Here is a 25,271-nt window from a genome sequence, read left to right as displayed (position 1 = left end):
TTACTTTTTCCCATTTCATTCAACCTGAAGAACTGAATTAGATGAAACAGTTCAACTTTCCTCCACTGATAGAAACTGCCAATGCTGTAGCATAAGAATCATCAACAGGAAGAGGACAAACCCACCATCTTAAATCACCACCTTCCTTGTAGTTTTCCAGCAGTTTAAAACGAGACATCCCATTAAATGACAATCTCAGGGCTTCCTCCTAAAAAAAGCTCATGAGATTTGCCAGGGTATCCCATTTTATTTACTTGTAGTTTTCCAGCAGTTTAAAACGAGACATCCCATTAAATGACAATCTCGGGGCTTCCTCCTAAGAAAAGCTCATAAGATTTGGCAGTGAAGATATTTCGGCCCTCAATATTTATGTTGTCTTATTTAATAGTTTTAGGAACAGTGCTTGGACCTGGCTGAGCTCCAAAACTGTACTGCTTATCCTATACAGGAATATAGTATTCTGCAGACAAGGCTTGTATTTGGTTCATCTCAGAAACATACACGCATCGTTGAAGTCAAAATGCAGCCACTAGTATGTCATGAAAAGACACATCTTACCTGCAACGCTTTAATAAAGTAAGTCTGCAGTTTTACAGTAATCTAGAGCATAAATAGCATGGAAACTTTAAATACTACCTTTTAAAAATTTGTTTTCAATTAAGAATTCAGTAAAATCAAAACCATGAGGTAACAGGATTATAGCCACAGACACTATTCCTCCAAAAATAACCTTGTTGCACATCTTATACCCTTTTCAAATGCAAAGATATAAGACATAGGATTTAGATACTGTGTCTTGTGATTTGTCACTGCTGTTGTTGACTCAGTAAAACTCTGACTTATGACTGAAAAAAGAATTATCTTTCCTGTACCTAAGCTTCATCAACAATATTCCATAGTACCAAGCTTTACCTAACATTATTGTGAAACGCCCCTCTCAAAAGTAAACAGATTGAAATAACAGTATTTTTCACATTTTGAAGTTCATAGTTCATACTAATGCCCACAACAATCTAAAAATATCTTTCATTTCTTTTAATAATACTATAATACTTGTATCAGAACTTATTTCATTGAATAACTTTAAAAAACACACATAACCAGTAATTGCGTCAAATAACAATTGTGGTGTAAAAGAAAATTATTATTTATAATACTTACTGGTTCTACCGAGGGCTAATCAGTTAATGATTCAGTTTCAGTGCAGGCATGGAATTTTGAATAGCTTGTCAACAGAGCAGTAAGCTCAGAGCAAACTCAATATTGTTAAAATAGAGCTATTTATCATCTTCTTCCCCAACTCCAAACCCCCTCTCAAAGTTTTCCAGGTAATTACACTCATCACAATGACAGATCCTGTGCTCAGCATCAACTTCAACCCTTCTTACAGAATCAAATCCAGACTTTGTCTATGTCTTGCTGTTCAGCTCCTCAGACTGTCTCTTGGATAGCCTTTTCTGTCAATGCATGACAGAAACTCCCACCCAGGAGCACGTCTCAACTTTCATTGTCTCCAGCCCTGATTATTTCAGTATCTTCCTTGGTGGCCCTGACATAATTTTGCCCCATTTGTATCTAACCAGAATGCGGATGTAAACCATCAGTCTCATTCCTCCTCCTCCACTTCAAACATTAGCTAATTAGCTCATTTTTAAGCCTTTCTCAGGTACGTTGTTTTTCACATCCATCCTTTCCTTTAGTAGACTAATTATGCCAGCTTTCACTGAGCACTTCCTATTATGATTGGAAGTAGTTCCCTATTGAAAAAATTAAAATCTACTTACCCTTTCTTCAAAACTCTTTCCTGCCATTATGGCAGAAAAATTCATATTGGATCCTGATCTGCTGCAAGCACTATATACCACACTGATCATTAGTGCCAAGATTAATGATCATTGGTGCCATCACAACACAATTTTAAAGAGACAAAAAAGTCTAATAACAAGATACGAGACTCCTTAGGATCCCACAGCACTATTAGAAATGTCATAAACCTTCATTTCAGGCTCCTATTTGAAAACCAACAACTTCTTTATTGGGAATGACTTACTGATTTACATAGCTACAATTCATGGGCACTTTGCCCTTCAGGGGACTTGAGCTTTACCCAGCCTTCCCCAGCTAATGGAGAGGAGAGTCGCCGTGCAAGCTGTTACACTGATGTGCAGGATGCTCTGGGAGGATCTGTGCCTGGGCTGAAGCATCTGTGCTTTTCTTTGTGAACAACTACTTCAGGGCAATCAGTGATCCGTAAACACTACGTGACTAGATACATTTCAGAGATTGCTAGCAATTAAATACTCTTGCCATTAGACTCAAAGTAAAATTACATGCATTTTTTTTTTTGTTCCAAGAAATGTTCAGTGAAACCCGTTACCAAATGATGGTTGAGCACCCAAGGCTCAGAATAATATGCTGCCTTTTGATTTATCAACTCATGTTTTATTTGGGTTTTGCTTGTGGTTTTTTAAGATTTTATTTTTAAGAACACCTTGGGTGCATGATCACAGTAAACTACTAAAAGCACCTGGAAGAGGCACAAAGAACTTCCTGCCTTATTCATGTTGATAATTTCTACTGAAACAGTCTCTGCTTTGTGCCCCACACACTGATGACCACAGTAACAGAAATAGTCTCTTCCTCATCACTTTGGATATGAGGATATAGGAACAGCTTAGAAGTCTACAGGAAACACATTCAATGTTGAAAATGCAAAATACTGAATTCTGTAAGGAGTACTTTGAACAAGTGGTAAGCTCCATGTTCAGAAATTATTTGAAGAAAGTCCTAATGCTGTAATCATGTTCCCAATTAACCTGTTTTTGCAAAACTACCACTAGCCTCAACAGTCCAGATGTCATTGTGAAAAGTACAGTAAGAACCTGTGGTCAGTCACAATAAAAACCAAATAAAGCAACAAACACCAGCAAGATATTAAGAGGAATAAAATGAGTCAGAAAGGTACATTCCCTCAAAGAACTTTTTTGGATCTGATTATTCTGTCTCAGAAAAGGGAACAGCAGGAATAGCCATTTGTATCATTAAGAACACAGCAGAAATCTTCACAAACTGAAAGATGAAGTTGAAAAGATCAGTGTAATTATATGAAGAAGAGATAATTAAGCAGACATATGATGAAAGCACATAAACCACAAATGCTGTAATAAGACAAAGTAGTAATTTTTGATTCATTCAACTTCAAAAAATCCAGTGATGCAATTCTCAGTGGAAAAAAAAAAAAAAGACAAATTCAAAACCAAAAAAAGGAAGTGATTTTTGCCTCCACTAAGCAGTTAGCTTCTGAAATTCACTTTCACAAAACATCAGAAGCAAAGTGCTTAGCAGGATTCAAAACAAGATCAGACATTTCTGCAGATTATATTTGCAAAAGTGTTATAATATTATAAAGGTGAAAAAGTTCTGAATATTCATCAAACAGGAGCTTTGGAGTAAATACACATGGGGCATGACTTAATCACTCATAAGTAAAGAAAGCTTAGAAGCTTCCTTCTAAGGAAAGGAGCACAAGAATTATTTTTCTAACAAATTTTTCTGTAAAGTGTACATGTTTATGGATAACCATTTCATCTTTGGGTTTTTTTGTAGACTAGAAGCAGACAAAATTACTCTCATTTTTCTTTACCACAAGTTACGGTCCTGTGATATACAGGCAATAACCCATCAAAACAATATAACATTCTCTCCAGAAGTAAAAGAATCGTAGCCTTTTTACTATTTTGTTCCTAAAACAGACAATTACTAAGGAGGATTTAATCCCTTCTGGGGAAGCTATCACAAAAAATGAATAAAAGGCTATTTTTCTTTCTTTTCTAATAGTTTTCATTTAGAACCTCTTCAAAACAGTTGCTGTTTTAATCTCCTTATAGAATTTCCCAAAACTATTTCAGGTTCTGGTAAGCCTGGCCTGACAGGTAATTAAAAATTAAAATGTAGGTTTTGCCTACCTTCTGCACACCTTAAACATTTCTTTAGAAAAAATCCAAAAATTAAGCAAACAAAACCAAACACATAACCACCCCCCAAAAAAACCAAGCCACCAACATACTAAAAATACTTTAAAACCTGTTTCTTCAGTGTATATGTGGAGAATAGACTGGGATTTGAGAATATTTTATACTGTTCCTGACAGCTTTTAAGTTCCTTTTACAGTTCTATCTACCACCATCCCCTTTTTAGTATCCAAAAGTGTAGACAATATATAAGCAAATTTAAACCCATTTCTTCCTTCTTGCCTTAAAACTCTTTCCCTTCCTTGGATATTTTATTACTTGGGTTTATATTTGAAAGACACAAGATCTTCAAACAGCATGATCATCAGAGGTTAGTTCTGCGATTCACGTTTAAGAGCAGAGCACAATTCTCCTGCACCACATGACTGCACAGAGTATCAAATTCAATAATATTCAGAATGGCATCTGTGGAATTTACACTTTAATCCTAAATTGTATTTTAGCAATTAGCAGTGGCATATACAATTGGTTTAGGTGGTTTTGGTTTTCTTTTGGCTGGATGTTTTTTAAATTTTACTGTTTCATCAGGAAACACTGGAATCAACTTAAGATAATGTTGTTTCAGCTCTATGACATAAGCAAAACCATTTTACTCTCACAGTTCATAACTTCATTTCTTTATCTCAGCTTGGAATCATATATGTGGCAAGATAAATCACATTATTAATTGCATGATTACTCAAGCATTTAAAGAGTTTTGCGGGTTTCTATTTTCTTTTTTCCCCAATTTATTAAACAGAGTGTCTCATTGAAAATAAACAGTGAGGATCTTTATGACAGTGAGGATCTTTATGACACTAGCAATATAATAAAACTGTACTAAGCTTTTCTAATCACCTTAATGCCTTAATACCTCTAATTTATATTCTCTGCACCCTCACTGACATCAACTGACAAAACTACACTCAACTTAGTGCTATTAGACCCATGGATAAACACCGCTAAGGGAAAAATCTCTAGGTTAACAACGTAAAAATTCAAATGCTTTTTGTGTTGACAGAATTTGAGCATGTTAAAATAATTATAATCTTGAGAAAAAAATTATTTTTTGCTTTGGTTTGGTATTGTCCTTCACTATAACGTGGGAGGCTCTAAGTCCAACTACAAGTTATATCATTTGCTTGATGTGGACTTCTTTAAGAAAGGGGCATGCTATCCACAAATACAACATCTGGAAATTTTATCAGCCAGTCCCTGAGAAGCAGTGCTGACTGGTATGGAATGATTTTCTGGAGTCTTAAAACCTGGGTAGATTTTGCAGAAAACAACAAAAAACCCTCTCTGACAGGACAGTCGGTACATAAGTTAACATTTTATAGCTTTCAGCACTGCTGAATAATAAGTAGTGTTATGTAGAGGTAACTATCACAAAACAAATCAGGTAGCATTACTCCATTCCAATGCACTACAGCTTTAAACACCCAATAATTAAGTAAAGCCCAACAAATTTTACTTCCTTGAGTCCGATATGAAAACTCCTCTTAGACTTTCACAGAGGCCATCTTTTCCAAAATTAGTTACTGACAGCAAAATCAAGAGGACAGAGAATTGCACAGTGTTCATACATGACAATATATTTCATCCTTTAGTTTATAAATTTATGGTTTTCAAACTGGTCATGATTGAAGAGGGCAATAGTCTCAATACTGCTCACAAAAAATTCAAGTTACACTTAGGTTCACATGCTTGTGTTCCTCTATGCAGTAACTGATGGAGAATAAGAGAAAGGTTTTGCATCCTTTACGTTGCACAATGGAGTAAGTACTGCAATTATTTCAAAAAGCAAAGTCCATACAAAGCTGAAGCTCCAACCTACATACTTATACCATGATAGGTGACACAGATGTCCCTGTTCCCACTATCTGCTAGTATTCTACCACAAGCAATTGCTCCTCTTGGTTGGTCTTACCTCTTTCCTCAGACTGATACAATCACTTTGGCTCTTTTTCTCTCACACCCACACTTTCTAGCAGGCTTGAACAGCTAAACACGTTGGCAGTCAGGAAAATCAGAACCACTTATATCAATCTCTGAGCAATGTTTACTGGTTTCTTCTGAAAAGCTTTTCTTTGTTTTGGTGAGTGTTGAATAACCATTAAAAAAACAAACCACGGTGATTCTTACTATGACTTTATCCAAGGAGGTGAATACTATAATATGAAATAACAGCAAGTGCTATTTCTTGCATTACACCTTCGGAGAGAATAACACAGTAGTAGTAAAAGTGGTTAAAATAATCCCCTAACATTTAAAAGGCATTTACCCATGGGGCAAATGAAAATCTGGGAAGCGGATCAACTCTGCAAGTCATCATAATCTAGTTTTATTGCTTACTAAAAAAACTTACACATTAGTATTCTCAAACAAGATCAAGCCATAAATGCCTAAACACTGTATTAAATGACTAAAGTATTATAACAATTCATATGATTTTTATAACCCATCATCACCATGCATAAGTAGGTATCAGTCCATTGATTTTATTAAAAGCAAGATTCTGGTCTCCCACACGCTGTTCTGTTGTCATAAAAAGATCATACAGAAGCAGTGGATGGGGTGAATAAAAAAGAAAATAGGCTCCTGCTGCAGGACAACCAACCACTGTAAACAACCACAGGCAACTCCCTCTGATGGGAGATTGTTGCCTGAGAGTGCACAGGATGGCTTTGGGATGCACCACTAGCTCCCAGTCTTACTCTTCTACATGAGACCAGATGCCCATCTATGTGTGAGGCAAATTTCATGAGGAAAGTTCTTCTACACCATCCATTATCATTGGACAAAGAAGGTATGGTTTCAGGGAAGTCCTGGACTGCTTAAAATAAAGCTTTTTCTGCAATTGTATCAGCACAGCTCACAAGTATTCAAGGACAGGCTTCCATTTTAGTCACTGCAGTGGGAATTTGGACACACAAAGGATTTTGGGACACTTGTGCTCCCTTACCCTCTTTTTTCCCAAGCAACACATACTGTAATGATCCTCAGATGTCCCTCCTGGTTACAAGGCCAAACATGAACAAAGATTTCAAACTGACATTAATTTGGTATCCTTTTCTTAGGAGAAACAGTCACAGGAATGTGATTTATATTCTCATTGCTCCTTTATTAACTACAAGCATGTCATTGCTTGCATAAGGTTTCTCTGTGACATTAGCAATACCCAGACACAAAGCCAAACACACTCCTTAACACCCTTGACATGTGTTGTTTCTTTATAAAATGTTAACTTTTCAGAATATTTATATGTTGATGCTTACACATTTGAAGTCATGATCACACTCTAGCACAGTTCATTGCTCAGAATTATAAAGTCACTGGAGTCCTAAAAATTCTTAGCAATCAATTCTGTCATTCAGTTACAAATGTAAATTCTTAGCAGCCCAAAAGATCTCTGTTTTTTGCCTATTTCATACTACAAATCAACATTTTTACCTCATCACTTAGATTATTCCAACTCAGAACAATAAAATTTAGTATTTACTAATTCTTCTTCCTTACCTTCTCATATCCTCCTTTATATGCAGACTGATCAGTTCTTTAGGAACATGGAAAGAGAGGGTGGTCTCAGCCATCTGCTCCCGAATCCGCATCCACTTGTTGTCAGAAGTAGGGAATCTATATAACTTACAGATTGGGTTTTTTAACACTGCAGAGAGGAAAAATTATAGCGTTGCTTTACTATGGTTGTATGACTCTGAAAATTTATGACAACATTTTCATCCAAAAATAATACGTTACTTCCCCCTTGCTTCCAGAATTAATTTTAGAACCATTAAAATTCTATTTAAAACATTAAATTTGTATTTAATTTATTATAGCAGCATGTGGAGGACAAAGTATTACTAGTAGAGTAGATAAATCACATTTTACCCACACAGTAGGTATCCTGTGAATTTAGCATTTCAGTGTAGTGAGAATGTAAATTATGATTTCTGTCCTTACACTTAAGATATAGTCAGGAAACAATGGAATACACAAATGAACAAGGAACTCACACACTGTCAATGTCATCCCTTACTCCCTGCTAGTATCACTCAAATGCCTAATAAATTGTCTGAGACCAGTGAACAACACCTCAAAGTTGAGCTGTAACTGATCCATCTTCTCCATGACATGCACACACAAATAGAGGGTGTGCATCTACATTAAAGGAAACTTGAACGTTGACATGGTCAAGAGGATGCCGTTTTAGAGTCAACTTGATCACTGTCATGGTCAAGAGAGTGTCACTACATAGAAATAAATACAACAATCCTGTAAATACATTACACACACTGTTCTCAGATTACCATTGCAACTTGAGGGGAAAAAAACCCAAAACATTTACTTGACATCTTGGAAGGTTATGCTTAAAACCCTATTTAACACTATGTTTTTTATCTTAAAGCTCTCACATGTTGGCTATGTTTCCACCCAGATCTTACAATGATGGCCTATAATAGAGGTGGGATGTTTCTACTCTCTCCTGTTCTTCTTTTTCTTTTTTTTTTTCCCCCTCCCTCTCCTCTTAACTAATTTTCCAGAAAGAGAAAATTAGGAAAAAGCCAGGAAAGAAAAGTTTTGCTTGACTACATCGATAAGCTTACTTGGAGACAAATGATTGTTGTTTAACACACACATCCACTGCTTCTTAACTCCGAATGACTTTGGACAGCCATCCAAATCCTCCAACAATACCTTTCCATCAGCCTTCCAGAAAAAGCTGCCGTAGAGCAGGCTCCCATTGATCTGCCACTGAATGGTCTATAACTCAAAGGAATGCATTTCCCATGTGCACTGTGAGGAAACCGTTGCTGTCAAAACGACATCTACTAATAGAAATTTCAGCTTCACAACCAACTGCTACCATTATTGCCTATGTAGGCTGATTTATAGAGAATGAAACACACAGACCAAGTTATTGAAGATACACGAACTGTCTTGTCTATCTAATCAAACTGTTTTTTAACAGAAGCCCTTTAGGAAAGACCTAAAACAAGACCACAGATTCAAAGATACCTGTAATAAAACAGTTGTTGGCACCTCATAAAGAAAGGAATGTTGTAAACAATCATGTTTAAGCAATTGCAGATGTAGTTTCTATTCCCATCACTCTACTGAGATCTCTTTAATCATCAGTCTTCAATAAGAAACTGGAAGCCTTTTTAGGGCCATTTTGCCTTTATTTATTAGTGATCTTACTTAAAAAATCTAAATTCTGGCTTACTGTTATGAAATAAACCTAATAGATGCTTGATAGCTACAGCATATGAATAACAGCAATTTTTCTTTACTACTAACACCCAAAATACCTCAATGTTTAAGCATCTTTACACACATTTTACAGCTTGAGAATCCTCACCAGACTTAACTATTGTCCACCACCAAAAAAAAAAAAAGCATCTCCAAGTCCCGTGCTTATAATCAACTTATACCCAGGGTCAGGGCCTTATTACATCACTTGATTAAAATATGCTGTAAGGGTTTCCTATTTTCCTCCTCTTTTGCTGAGATTCTTCCAATCAATGAAATCAGTGAAACAAAAATTGAAATGAAATCTTTTCTCAATAATATTGCAGCCCCTGTCAATCCAGAAAGTAGCAATATGGCACTGATCATCTACCATTAACAAGACAGGGAATGACAACCTTCAGATGTCAGGGAGAGATCAAGAAAGTAAGACCTAATTCAGGTCTGCCTTTAAACAGAAACCTGCCAAAACAGACGACAATTTTGGGTTGGGTTCTGTTTTTCAGTTTTGTTTTCCCCCTCCCCCAGTGTCACCTGTTCACTAGGAAGCAGGCTGATACTTTTTATCAGGACATTTCAAATGATGATGCCCTAGACACAAAAAGCTGTTTTTCTATATTTTACCTTTTTCTATCTACCTCCCATGAAGTTATCAAAGGACATCTTTCCAAGAAGAGCCCTTTAATTTGCACTCAGAATCAGAATTTGTCTGTGAGAACCTAATGCACCTACGTATCTCCACAATTTCTCTTCCTCCCACCTCCCCACTATCACCACCACCATCACAGGAAAAAACCAACACCAAATAAAAAACCCAACACAACAACAGCACGATGGCAAGGGAGACTAGGAATCACTTTGTAAATGTGGATCCAACATTGTGACTTTTATCATTGTTAGAATTATTAGACTACTCTTCAAATACTAGCACCAAGTCTGAATTTGCTGATGGGGATACTCTCAAGTGTGTTGCAAGTTTTAAAACATCGTGGGAACACCTCTCCATTGGTTTATGAAGAAAATTTCATTTACAAACTCAGAAAAAAAAGCCTGGGAATTTTGTTTTCACAAGGAACCCAAATAATTCCCATTTGCAGTACTGCTAAAGCTTGAGGTCATCAATAAGAGCTGCACAATACTTAATGTTTTCTTATAAACAGAACTACTTAAGTCATGCGCTTCCATAAAAATCTCAGATGTATTTTCCTTTCCAATTACAACAATAATTGCTTTCTAATTACAACAAGCTGTCTAAAAAACAAATCCAGAAGGCATGTAAAACCACCCAAACAGTAAGAATGGCGAGACTAGATTTGGCTTTTATAAAAAGTAGTTATTAAAATGAGTGGAAGTTTCCTAAAGGTAATGCTTCCTGTATTTAGACAGTGATCATGAAAAGCATTCAAAACAAAAAAAAAAATTAAATCTAGAGGAACTGCAGTGGTTAAAACAAAAAAAAAATATTTTAAAAGCCTTTGTCTGCAGCATGAAGCTTAAAAGTCAATGCCATATATTTAATCATCCGTATTTTTGGACAGTCTCATTTTTAAATTTAAAGACCTCCATGCTTTTTATTCCATGCAATATCCTTCACACTGTTTCTCCTGCAAGTGAAATAAAAAATTAATAAAAGATTGAATACTCTGTTTTCATTTTTGTTCCCTATCGAACATAGATCAAAGCATACTGCTGCCATATACTAATTTGCTAACAGTGTTTCTATTTATATCTTCCTTTGTATCACAGGTGCACTTATGCATATCATCTCCGGAAGAAAAATTTCAACTTTCTTAATTTTTGCTTAATTTCAATTACTTTTATTCTATTTTTTATGGTAAAGCGCAATTTGTTTACATGCAAACAATTGGCAAACTCTCCAGTGTTTTAAATAAATAACTGAATTTTGAGACACATAAATTCAATCTCTTGGGGTATAAATGGAATAGTGATAAGCCTCTGTGAAATATGATTCTCATTCCCACTCACTCAGTAAGTGGCTCATAACTCACTTGAGGGCTGTGAGTTCCTTATATTAAGATTTAAATTTCAGAAGAATGCCACTGAGCATCTATGCCTACAGGCTTAAGGATTCACACAGGGTATTTTTGCAGTTCCATAGTTTTGAAGGCCTGATAAACAACATGAGACAGAAGGAACCAGAAATCTTGACAACAGTATACACATGTACTAAATACATATGTAAATGAAAAATATACCATACTGTAGATAGTTCTGTATGTAGAGAGCAGGGAAAACAGCGCAGGCAACAGTGATCTTATAATTTCTACCACATTACTGATATTGTTGTTCCTTTCCCTTCAGTCCTTGCTTTTGATTGCCTCTAATTTTGCCACATAGAAATTTGTTTGGCTGAAAGTGATTATTTTTTGAAATTTTCAGTTAAGATGGTCCAGATACACAGAATGTGTAATTATGTACCTTATAAACTTTAATTCTGACAGTAAATCTTTTACAGAGATGTGCATTTTACTATATCCATGGCAATCTACCCAGATCTGACAATGACATAAAGCCTTGGAAAAGAAATCTCAGTATGTGAAAACTCAGAACTTAAACCTAATGCCTAATACGGGCACCAAGGGTCTACTGTTATTGAAAATTCTTGCATCCTTCCCAGCTTCTAATACCAACAAAACTGCACGTGCGTTTTTGGGTAGAGCTAGGGTGTGGTACAACAGCCTTAAGATAAGGGCTGTTACACATAAGAGAATGCCAGTGTCCAGGCAACACAGAGAGCTTTGACCCACGTGAAGCTCAGTTATGGAGGCACACTGGGGAAGAAGTCTGACTGGCTGGGCAAAGTGGCTAAGAGTATAAAAGAAGAGCTAAAATTTTCTAAGGAAACAAGTTGGGAATTCAATAAAAAGAGTGAGGCTGACAAAACCTGGAACGGGTGCCAGGTGTCTGCAGAGAAGAGGAGGCAACGCTGGGGTGAGAAGAGGAAGTCACAAGTACAGGAAACAGACTGAAGAATAAGTATTTATTAGAACACACTTCCTGTGGCTGAAAGCTCTTTCCAATATCCTGCCTGCTGTCATTTCTTGTATATGCAAGTTTTGCTCTTTCCCCTCAACTCTTTTCAAAAACAAAAAATGACAACAAACCCTCCACAGTATGTTTGACTTTATAAACCCTAGCGATGTTGGGTAGGGTGGGGGTTTTGGTTTTCTGTTGTGTGTTTGTATGTGAAAGCACTAAATGTAGAAATGTTATACTGTGTAATACACTGTAGAATCACATGCAAATACTCATGACAAAGTAAGCTAAACTTCATTATTCATAAAACTGACATCTGCCTTGGAAGCTCCAACAATTCCAACAACGTACATTGCCCAAAATCCAGCATTTCCCCATCTAAAAAACCCAACCAAAAATCCAATCAATCCCACCCAAACAGAGGCAGCAAATCGGGGAAAAAAAAAAAGCAAACCAAAACAGTCACGAGTCAGTAACATTTTCTCTGAACAGCAATGTCATTTAAGACCCACTTAACTGGACGACACAGAATCAGAATCAAAGAAAGGCTGCACTGAGTTATACCAAACAGTTCAACTGGCTCTGTATCTTGTGATCAGATACCTAGAGATGCAAAATACTCTCCCTGCCTCCAACTATTTTCAGATCAGGAATTTCCGGAGCTAGATGTAGATCCTGTGTGTGTTTAGTAATTCTCAATTAATATCTTTTCTACAAACAAACCTTGTCTCACATTAAATCAATAAAAAGAAATAGCAGTTCTGAAGAAAATTTTTTTTCCCTGCTTCTGATCTAGTCTCAGCAAATCACAGGAAAAAAATATTACAACTTTCACACATATATGGAAAAACCTATTTTATGGAGGTTTCTAGTGCTTCCTTCAGAGTGCAAAGCTAGTCTAATAAGTCTCCTGTCCTATCAGTGAAGTCATATGAAAAAGTTTCAGTAAGGGTTTTGAAAGGTTTCAAAACTTCAGGAACATTTCTCTTCAACTGTATACAGCAAATACACAGAATTCTTGACAGCGCTGTGGTTTCAGATGACCTATATAACTTATTTGTGACATTGTTACTGCAGAGTAATGGAGATTCATAAACTTGGGCTAATAAAACTTTTATGGTGCAGCATATCAGCATGTAATATTTCTCAGTATAATGAAAGTGAAATAGATCTATTCAACACTACACTCGAGCCCAGAGCTGACCTAGAATTGAGAACGCCTTGCCAACAGCTTCCTTCATTTTAGAACATATAGCTTCCAGTTCAAACTGAAATGGCCACTTCATCAGCTATGAGAGAGATTAATTCTCCAGGATATTCAGTTGCAAATAATGCATAATTACTTCAACAGAAAGTCATGCAATGACATGACAAGAACTTATGAGGTTAATTCCATGCCCACTGAAGTCACTGACAGTCTTGAAAATCATTGAACAGTAAAGATGTAGAAGTGGGAGATTTTAGCAGAAAGCATAATTGACATTTCTGAAAGTTTTCTTCACGTTTCTCAGTAAAATGATACTGCCAAATATGTATAAAACATTAAAATTTTAAATTTCAAAATTTGTGCATCATTTGAAGAGCTTTTTAAGAGCTCTGACACAATTCTTTGTGATTTCTTCAGGATTTGACATAGCGTTGCAACAGTGATCTTTTATGGTTTTTACAACACTTACCTGCATTTAATGAAGGCAAGTTGTCTTTACCACTTATGCCTTCAGTGGCTGTACATTCCCGAACCAATGCACACTACAAAAGAAATGCAACTGTAAATGTAACACATTCAGCTGTTACAAGGAAATTCATAGCAGTTTATAAGTAGCAGACTGAAAAATAAAACTTCCCAACCTTTAATTAAAATTTACATTTTTCTCTCTATATTTCTGCTCCAATATACTGCAACACAATCAAAATTATAGCAGAGAAAATGGCAAAATATGATCAGCTATTCCATAATAAAACAGGTTTCCTACCAATACAAATGGCAGAGGTTTCAGAGAGGTTTCTTTTGACAAGGCACTTTTCACATGCACAGCATCAGTAAAGCACCCCGTGAATTTTTAAACAAGGAAAAAGTAGGAACCGCAAAAAGTCTTAAAAATGTGCTCGCGGTTTGTGATTAATTTGTTACACAAGTGAACAGGAAGATTTCTTTGATAAGGTTAGCGTATAAAAGTATACAAAGTTTATGGAAAAATCAACCAGTGTAAAACTATGTTAAATGTACTAGAATGTATATATTTTATGCTCCTCCACCCCTCAAGTCAGAAAAAAACCCCTGACAGCTTCTAGAGGTGATAGGGAGCCCTGTTCCCAGGGCTTCCCCAGTTGATGGATGTCCTGTTGCAGAGCTCAAAGCCAAGAGCCAGACACCATGTACTCCCAACCAGTTGATATGTCAGATTGAATTTAACTATCACTTTACTATTCCATGAGGAATTCCCTGCACATAGCTTATCTAACAAGTTAGTAAACCCAATTCAGAACTTATTTCTTTGAAGTAATTCAGTAACTCTACATTCTCACAATTGCATCCTCGCTATGAACATACAAACTAAGACTCCATGAAGCAACACCATGATGCAAATAATCCGTAAAAACTAGGGACTCCTTTAAAGACCACAGAAAATACAGCTCTCACTGAGTTAGTCCTTCTTGACAAGGTATTAGAATCCCCTAGAAAGATGCTATTAAAGCCTTCGGCTCCCCCAAACTAGGCAGAGCTTATTAATTATATCTCTAATAATTGTGAGAAGTCTCGTTCCACATTCTGAAATGGAAGAAAAGCAAAATGAAAGAGAAGGCTGAAAAAACAGTTCACGTTGCATATTTTGTGGAAGTTTTATAGTACAAAACCAGAACGATTTCACAGCATTTGTTGGCTTCTTTGGAACTGGCCCCACTAGTCCCTTGTTTTAAAAGGGCATCAAGGTCCTTTGAGAAGAATGGTGAGAAAAGCATAAAATCTATCCTCAGGGGTTGGCCCAAAAGCAGACTGTTTTGACTGAGCAGAAAAAATATTCAGAACAATGTCCTTTTCTCCAAAAATACATTCTTATATGTTACTTCCAAACAAAAAACCGCAGTCCTTAATTTTACATTCCCTGTAGCGTTATCTAAAGTTGTTTGTTTTTTTCCCCATGAAGAGCAGAACACACCACAGTGTACAGCAGTACACCATAGCATGAAGGCTGCAAAAATTCTGTCCTTGAGAAGGGCTCTGCAGAGGCAGAGATACCATGAGGAGGCAACTCTGTACAGGTCTGTCAGCTCCCATCACGCAGGGACCCAGTTAAAGGAACCTACCTTTTTTTTTCCACTGCAGGTCATTCAAACTCTGATTTCCTCATTCTGAGCAGTCTTTTCTTAATCTCTCCCAAGCCCAAACCTCTTATAATCATAAAGACAGCTCATCCATTCCACCCTCCCTCCTTTGGTTCTCCACTCCTCTCAAACGCACTCCCCCCATATCAGCTCCAGCCTCCACCACTTTTGCCTGCAAACAACCTGCCTACTTGAGAGCATTTTTGCTCTTTCCAAGCCCTTCTGTCCTTCCTCTAGTCCCACCCCACAAGAACCCCAACTCAGAATCCCTACATACACCCTCTGAGCAGCCCTGCCCTGTGCTAGCACCCCGAGGCACCACTGCATTGCTGTGCCATCCCTCCCCGTTGATTTTCCCCGCTCCCATGAAATGCAGCTGAGCCTGCCCCCTCGCAAGGGTTCACCTCTTCTTTGGCTTGCCTGTCTGCCATTCTTTCCAGGTTTTCAGTATTGTGGGCACAGCTTGCACATAAAAATCCACGTGAACAGGACTTCAAGGGCAGAAAACAGAGGAACTGTCCAAGGGAAAAAAAAGTCAGATTTTGTGGCGTCTCTATGGACAGTTTTTTTGATCAGGATTGATTAAATATGATCAGTTGAGATCAAAATCAGCTCTTTTTTCCCTAAAGAAGGGGAGGGACTGAAAATCTGAGGACAGAGTATTACTCTGTACATGATCTTGAAAAACTATTTTTAGTTTAGGGACATTAAGTGTACATAGTACTTTATTCAAGAATTTTTTGATTAAGTCCTTAACCCAATTTGGAATTAGTAATTTAGGCATGGTACGGCTGATCATTCTAATTAGCTTTGTGCAATGAACTGAGTTTCTACCTTTTGATCCTGGGCATCTGTTGTGATGTGGTCCGTTTCCCCATCCTCTAGCTCTCCCATCTTCACAAGATTGACTTCAATGGTACCAACTGTCTTTCCACCATCAGAAGTCCTTGGAAAAAATAACAACAAACAACATCAGGTCACCTGCAGCATCACATTCCTTCAGTAAAAATATTGTAAACAGTAAACATTTAGTCCCTGCTCCGGTCTGTATAGCTGCAGTCACCTGTACTGAATTAGTTATTTACAATCATAAAGGAAACGTTAACAATAAAGCATATTGTATTTTCTCCAGATTCTTTATAGCAATGAAAGGTTTCATCACAAAACTGAGGATGGGTAAGCGCTATAAATGGTAGAAGAACCCACGAACATCACCATGTTTTCATTCTAGACATTCTGTCTCATCACAAAACTGAGGATGGGTAAGCACTATAAATGGTAGAAGAACCCACGAATATTGCCAAGTTTTCATTCTAGACATTATTCTGCCTGTGGACCATCAGAGAAAGGGCTGTAACATACTGCACCAATACCCTACTTAAGACCTGCAATCTCACTGCACAGTACACTGCTTTGTTTCCTAACTTAATCTGTGAAGAAAGGACATACTCAGTATATTAATAAATCTCCTGCTAAACCAAAGTAATATAACTAATCTGAATATCACTCTTCCTTTTTGCAGTACCTTCACAGAGTAATTACTCAGAATCAGTCCCATTTCTTTAACTACATGGGAGAAGACAGTACAGTTCCAGGTGAATTCTTCTATTATCATCTCTGCAAACAGTTTACTTCCAATCAGGCAAAAATAAATAGCAATTCAGATCTACACCTCCAAAGAGAGTAGTGCTCACTCCTTTTGAAAGAAACAAGGGTTTAAACTCCAAAAAGATACTGACTGCTTTTTAAGCTTTCCCTGGTAGCAAAACATCAAGGTTAATGGCACAGTCTCTCTCCCCTGACTTATTCTGAACAGCTGGATTTTTTGAAAGGAAGGAAAGAAGGGTAACAGATCATTTAATAATAATGAGGAAAATATAACAACAGCCACCAAGGAAAAAATTAGCAAAAGGAAATGATGAGAGTAAGCTTAGCAGAACTGCAAAAGCACAGAGGAAGAAAAAACGAAAACAAATGGATTTGGGGCAATACTCTATCTTATCTCAGAAGTGAAGATTAAAAGTGATGAAGCAGGACAAAGAAATACACAGAAGAGGGACTAGAGGGCTGGCAATAAAAAAGAAAAAACAACTTTCAGAAACAGTAATATTTGAAAAAAGTGTTTCCATTAAAACTGCTACATTCCTAGGGCAATCCTTGCTGCAGGAAAACACAGAATTATAGAATAGTTAGAGTGGGAAGGAACCTTAAAGATTATTGAGTTCCAACCCCCCTGCCCTGGGCAGGGACACCTCCCACCAGACCAGGTTGCTCAAAGCCCCATCCAGCCTGGCCTTGAACCCCTCCAGGGATGGGGCAGCCACAGCTTCTCTAGGCAACCTGTTCCAGTGTCTCACCACCCTCAGAGTGAAAAACCTCTTCCCGATACCTATTCTAAAACTACCCTCTTCCAGTTTGAAGAGGTTACCCCTTGGTCCTACCACTATATGCCCTTGTAAAAACTCCCTCCCCATCTTTCCTGTAGGCCCCTTTTAGGTACTGGAAGGCCGCTATGAAGTCTCCCCAGATCCTTCTCTTCTCCAGGCTGAACAACCCCAGCTCTCTCAGCCTGTCTTCAGGGGAGAGGTCGTCTGACCATCTTCATGGCCTCCCCTTGACCTTCTCCAACAGGTTCATGTTCTTCTGCCAGACACAGGCCTTTCCAGACGGCTGGGCCCACGCTCCAGGCAGCAGGACCCTGTCTCTGCCTTGAGCTCCCACAATTTTACATCATCCATATTTCTGCACGCAGTGCAAGGACTCAATTATTAAGTCAGACTACGCCAGCTCTTTGCACTGACTAAAGTTAAACACCTACGTTAGTTTTTTCAGGATGGATACTTACTTATCATGCTAAATCAAAACTTTCAGGTTTTTTTACAGTAAAGTCTCAAAATAGAGCTACCCCCCAAGCTTCAAATTTAAATAATTATTTTGGTTGCAAACCATTACGCTTAATATGCGACTTAATAGAATACACTCATCTTGCAACTATCCAAATTAAATGTTCTTATATAAAACCCTGCAAAATACACATAATTCTTCATATTTTACATGTGCCACTACTTCATTTGCTCTAAGCCTAATTCATCACTGACAACAAAGGAACAATTAAAAATGAACCAATTCCAGATAGCCTTGCAACCAAAGAAGCCTACGTTAATTAACAAAGTATATAAAAGAAAAGCAATAAGGAAGAAGGGTACAATGTCCAAAGGGCGTTTATAAGCAAAAATACATAATAATTTTGAAATGCATGAGAACATCTGAAGTGTCTTCTGCATGAAGAACGTTCCCCTGAGTTGCCCCAGCTTAGTGACTCGTCTTCATTTGTTTTCCCCTTCCTGTTTCAAACCAGCACACGAACCAGGTTACCTCAGCAAATGGACTTACAGCATTTCCAAGGAGAAAGGGAGTACAACAAATGATAGCAAATCACATACACCCTTAAAAATCAGGATAAACGTGTGGCTTTAGGGCTGAAAATTTTTCAATGGCTTAATGTGTCCTGATCAAAGCGTCAAGTGGACAATCCCATTACCAGGCTGAATTTAATATGCAACAGCAGTTTGCTGTTATCCTGGTCTGAAAGGAAAATGTTGCATTTATTTGTCTTCCAGAAGTAAAAACCTATCCATCCTTTTTTTTTTTTTTAAACACATTTTTCCAAGGCCAAAGAGACCTGCAAGTCTGAGTCTGACCTACAGAAACCGAATCTGATTTTAAATTACATCAGGGTAAATTACGAGTATCAACAAACGTTGAGTAAAACAGAGCTCAATTTGCAAATGACCCGATACAAGCCAACAAGGCATGTTGCTTGAGTAAAACACAATAAAAATGAAATGTCAGTTAAGCTTTCACAGTCCTTGTCTCCTTTCCTTTAGAGCACTACATATTTTCCATCGGTGGTGGTACTGGAGGCTTGGCCTCAGTACGGCAGCGAGCACTACGCTGTTTGCCTGCACAAGGAGCAATATGCGTTTGGGAGCCTTCTCCATCCATACGTAAAAAATACAATTGATCTAATTTCACTTTAAATCATTTTTCTCCCCAAAAGATTTTCTTCTCAAAATCACTGCTGTTTTGGTCTAGTACATATGTAATATTCCAGTCTGAAACACGCAGTATCTGCAAGAGGGGGTAGTGCAACAGAATAAAACTAAGCAGTGGGACTGTCGCATTGTAGTTATACTCTTTCCTCCATTTCTCTTATCTTCCCACATGGAAATATGAAAACACAATTTAAAAAACCAAAACCTCAAAGTTTCTTTTGAATGCTACAAGCAAACAAAGAGCTCTACAAATGTCCAGGGAGAAACCGTCATTAGCTGTGTCAGACATTGTGAATTTAAAATGCCACTGGTGCATGAGTCTTCAAACAACAGACATGTCATGCATTTAAAACTTTCAAGCAACACCATGAGATTAAAATTTCACTTGAAAGAAAATTAAATGTGAGAAACAGAAGCGATGCTGTGGAACAAATAATAATAATTAAAAAAAGCCTAGCAATCACACTTAAATAAGACAAAAATCTGTATAACTTTACTTTGCACTAACTGAAACAGTACGGTGGACACACACATATATGCACTTCATGTCATTTGTCTCGACAGACAGGAGGAAACAAATCTCACACATACACACTGTTCAAGAGAGCATCAGGAGAATAATTAGTTGGTTTTAGGATATTTCATAATGCATCAGGATAGAATCAGCACATCTGCTGCAGTTTTATAAAGCCGTAAAGCACACTCTGCACTCACAGGGTGCAGTGAAGACTGTCCCTCCATCAAACTGCTTACAGTCATGAGACAGGAGGTGCTATAGACCCAAAACACAAAGGATTGCACCTTGATTGACAAACCTGCACAGGGACAGTGGGGATGGGGAATACAGCAGTAAGTATTAAAGAAGTGTCAGTGTGAAGAAGCCCTTATGTGGCTCACTCTAGCTGGCTTATGGAGTTGGAAAATTGCTGGGTTTTTTTCAGCATCCTGGGACAAGGAGCACCAATCACCTGATATCTGTCCACACAGCATCTGCATTTGGAACATGACCAACGACAAGGAAACAAAGTGTTAGAACAGTGATTTCTAAACCAAATTTAGAATGCAGTGTCCTAGGATGCAGGCTTTGGCAGCGTTTCAGCCTGTCCCTACCCATTCAGTCCAACATGACTGAGTACTGCAGCGCTCACTCCACCTACCACAGCTACAATCCTGTGACAGCCTGCACTCACCTAACCTGGTGTTGCCAAGGACTCATCTTCTCATGAACCTCGTGGAGGTGATTCTGAGTGAAACAGTATGTTTTGAATTTCAAAAAAAGCCACCAAAACCTCTATCGGTGTTAAAAGCCACACTGTTTTTCGACTCATTGAGCTAAACACAGAGACTTTTGAAGCCATCATGAAATCTGCTCAGGTTTACTTCTAATATTAATTTGAAGTTTATTATACACATGGATTTCCTCACCGTCCCAAGTCCTTAAAGATCACCAGGTCAGTATCAGTTCCCTCAAATGTGAGGGAAGGAGTTAGCCAGCCCCATCACGAGCAGCAGGAATCTGTGCCCACCTTAATACTTCTGGCAGTAAAAGACTGACCCAGGTACCCTGAGAGAAAGAAGGTAACAAGCTAATGGTGGAAAAGCAAGTGAGGTAGATGGACTGAGAACAGCAGCTGTTTGCCTCCAATGCTGTTCTCATCAAGTATCTCTGCTGCATGTTGAATATGCAAATTTAGGCCTGCTAATTGGTTCCCATGGCCATACCTTGCTTCCAAATAAAAATGGCTCAAGAACACAAAGAAAAAGAGAAGCAGACTGTGTATTTGCATAGCTGTGTTAATAATAAATGACAAAGTGAGTCACCGCCTGAAAAGCAAACTCCATGACTTTCAGTCTAGCAGGCAGCCCCTTTTCCAATGCATAACACACAAGAAATGCGACTAGTACAGACTAGCATGCAGATTTTCATAAAATTATTTTCTCCACTGATGCAATAGCTTTTGAAATAAGTAAGCACAAGACTATTGTACTTGCACAGAAATGCTTATTCTGTGAACTCACAGTGGAGCTTATCGCAATTTATACTGTTTTTAAACAACTTTACTGGTGAATAACATTCTGCTGCATTCTCTGGGAAATAAAAAAAGTTTTGCACTGTTCAATTCCTTATCAGTTTTCATGATTTCAATGTACTGTTGATTAAGCTTCATGTCAAAACAAGTTTAGCCTCAACTGCACGGGAGATTTTCCTACCTTATAAAGCCAAGCTGTTGTTCACCTGCTTCCTGTGGTGGATGACATGACATGAAGCAGTCAAGAAAGAATTTCACGATGAGGACCAAGTAAAACGAGTTGTAGGCAGACTTGTACTGAATTTTAATAGGGAAAAATAGCTAAATATATAGTATGCTATAGTCATCATTCCCTAAGGAAATAAAATGTACATAAACAACTGCAAATATTAGTGTGCTCAAATTCTCTCTAGTTAGTTAAACCTTGTGAATATAACTACTAGTGAAGTGCAGCTGCGTGTCTTCTGGCCCATTAAACTACAAGGTGCTTGGAGGACAGTGACAGGAGGAAGGGAAGTTGGGGGGGAATTTCTTTAATAGAGTCTTGGAGGTTTTTTTTTTGAACTTTCCAAAAGTAACTATGGTTTATCTCCTTTATTTAAAGGAAATAAAGTCCTGCCCAAGATTAATGAAAATAAGACAGCTAAAAAAAGCAGATTGATAGACAAATAGATATTGTCCAAGGGTCCAAGTACAGTCACAGGTTTAAAGAAAGCATGTGGAATACATGATTGACATACATCCACAGGCACATTCTCCCAGATAACCTGTATAATTCATGCACTTCCAATCCTAGTTCTGGTTTTCCTATGGTTAGCACCATTGCTACAAAGTTCCTGCTTACAGGGGCCAAAGGATCTTAGTGGAATTGACATTAGTCTAGTTTCTTATTGAAGTAGCCTTCTTGCACTTTTGTACTGCCTAAGAGGATCATCTCAGACAGATGGACCTTATTTTTACAAAGAGCACAAAACAGCACTATTATCTTTTTCCTTTGCTGCTTCTTACATGCAACTTACTGGAAATCATACTAAAATCACCCAAGCTAAGGAGGACCTTCCTGGAAAAAGGGTAAACTACCACCACAGGGGAAGCAGCTACTGGAAGTACTAAGCACTAGCCCTGTACAAAAGGCCATAGACCTCAACCAAGCGAAAAAAAAAATAAAAATATTACACCATTCTTAAAAGAAAAGCATGGCAAAAAAAAATACTCTAAACTGAACTTTAAATGTAAATCAACTTTAAAAAAAATAATCAGTATTAATTACTAAAATAGCAATCGGTATACCTAACTCTCATTTACAAAGAAAAAAAGCATGTATGCTTGCTTTTTTTTCTTTTTAAATTGGATACGCTGCAACATATAGTCAATATTAAGAACTATTCTGCTATTGAGTATGGCTTTTGTTTTATTCAATAGCCCATTTTACCCTGTTCATCATCACAACCCTGTGAGAAAGCTGGAAGTAAGTGGTATTGCATTACCATTGCAAAATGAGACATCCGAATCTACAGAAGGCATTTCTGGTTTTATAAATTTCATATTGAAGACTGCAATTCCAAGTCTCTAGTAACTAAATTCCTTTGCCAGCATCAGTTTTGTATCTTGTCAGCACCGAAGCCATTCTACAAATTGACCTCTTCAGGTTTGATGATTAGATACAGGTGCACACATTTAAGATAAACACTCAGTCATCAGTTTAGGGCACCTCTATAGAGAAGAAAGAACAATCACAATAAAAACTACTTTTGCAGTGCTTTGTTACTTGTGTCCCTAATTCCTATTCAGGCACAATGGTGGGGAGAGGGGAAAAAGCAGAGCACAGTATATCAACAGTAAGGAATTGTAAATGTATGCCAGCCCTCCGCAAAATAACTGAGAAAAATATAAGAATATTCCTTTAAAAACACATTTATAATATGAAATTGCACCTGAGAAAGAGAAGAGCAAGACATAATAACTGAAAAAAACCCAGTGAAAAAGTAACCACATTCTATAATTACACCAATATTTATAGGGCACACCACAGAGCTATTTCCAGATCCTTAAATCTCTACTTTAGATCTAACAAAGGAATAACTCTAAATCACAGGCACTCCCTAGTAAACTCCTATCCAAAATATATCAACAAGGATTAAATAGAATTGTGTGCTCTGACACGGCCCTTGGTACATCCCCGATCCTCCTGAGAGGTACTAATATAGTAGGGCAATTAGAGGAAAGCAAGTTTAGATTACTAGACTGCTCTGGTTAAACTACCATTGAAGAAACGTGGATAATTTCTGCTGATTTTGTACTGCTAAATAGCCATTATTAGGAAACAGTCCCCCATCTAAAAGGTTAGGATTTTTTTCTTTAAAAAAAAGAAATCCAACCAAGACCTACCATTTAATGTATCTGCAAATTAATTTGAATAAGTATAATATTTTTCTTCTAGTGTTAGCTGCACAAAGAGGACATACAAAACTTAAAATGAAATTTAAAGCAAATCTGAAAAGGCATAAAAGTTCACCTGAAACCAGCCTGTCAATCTGTCATCTGTGGCTTATTAGTTATCCAGATGAACTTTTGGTTTACAAATTATAGGTTAGATAAAAAAAACCAAACATACTCTTTTCTTTTCAAAGTTTCCTGAAACTTTACATTCTGCCAACTACTATGGCACCTGTCAGAAGCATTCTTTCAGGTCAATTTGCAATATGTCAGAGAGGCAAAGCTGTCCCAAAGAACAACTTGAAATTCTGTAAGAATAGACTCTTAAAAACACTAAGTTAGTACTTTTTTATCTAGCCCTACATTTCCATACAGAGCAGTCAGTTTGCATTTTATCTGATCAGTTTTGTTTGTTAGAAAACAAAGTTATCTGCTTGTTAGACATAGTATTTCTCTATGTTTGGGAGAAATTAAAGTTGAGGCATTTTCTTAACGTTGCCCTGTAAACTCCAGGCACGTATGCAGCTACTATTGTTATAATAGGAAGGCAGGTGCAGTAATGAAATCAAACAAAATATTTCAAGAAGTTCCTGTTTCAAAAAAATGCAGTGTCCTTGACATAGGGACAGTACCACAACGTTGCCGAATTGGTTCTAATTCGGGCCTTCAGCTAAATCAAGGCTGACTTCACATGCACAGGGTAAAGAATGCAACACAACTTTTCTATAACACCTATATACAATATCCCAGGCAGAATATATACCAGTGTCACAGTTTTCCTCATCGCAGCTTCTTTCATCACAAAATTTTGCCTATGTAGAAGCACGGTGAGGTGGGGTAGTTGCTCTGTGAAGCTTACCTGTACCTATCCCAGTAATCCCAAATAAGCCTCCATCGTATTTGCAAAAATCAGCTCAACAAAATCCCTGCACTATCTGAAGTCCAACGAATACATTTTGAAAAGCGCCACCCAAAAGGTTTCCCCTAACCTTCAAATAGTTTGGTGTTTTAATTCATCTTAAGCCATGCAAGTCAGTATCAGGGTGAAAACTGATTTTTCTTCAGTGCACAGCTTTAAGCAATATCTGCTCAGCTCAGTCTCAGTTTTTAAGCCCTGGCTCTGGCTCTCCTGCAGCTCCTTACCTTGTGTCACAAATTCATGTTGTATG

At 37.5% G+C, this 25,271-nt stretch overlaps 1 protein-coding gene across 4 annotated transcripts in view; it reads right to left on the bottom strand.

Annotated features, from left to right (window-relative positions):
• The window catches only part of INPP4B (inositol polyphosphate-4-phosphatase type II B), a 217,665-nt gene that overhangs the window by 103,357 nt on the left and 89,037 nt on the right, over positions 1 to 25,271 (bottom strand). For all 4 annotated transcript variants that reach the window (XM_014950034.1, XM_014950032.1, XM_014950030.1 and 1 more), the window contains 3 exons: positions 16,416 to 16,527; positions 13,934 to 14,006; positions 7,530 to 7,677 (listed from right to left, as the gene is read on the bottom strand). In XM_014950034.1, the coding sequence (XP_014805520.1) occupies positions 7,530 to 7,677; positions 13,934 to 14,006; positions 16,416 to 16,527 (333 nt within the window). The remainder of the gene's footprint in view (positions 1 to 7,529; positions 7,678 to 13,933; positions 14,007 to 16,415; positions 16,528 to 25,271) is intronic.

Source organism: Calidris pugnax, unplaced genomic scaffold (assembly GCF_001431845.1).
Source record: "Calidris pugnax isolate Ruff unplaced genomic scaffold, ASM143184v1 scaffold42, whole genome shotgun sequence".
In the NCBI taxonomy this organism is placed as follows: Eukaryota; Metazoa; Chordata; class Aves; order Charadriiformes; family Scolopacidae; genus Calidris; species Calidris pugnax.
Note: the sequence above shows the minus strand (reverse complement) of the source record. Positions and strands in the feature narration are given on the sequence as shown.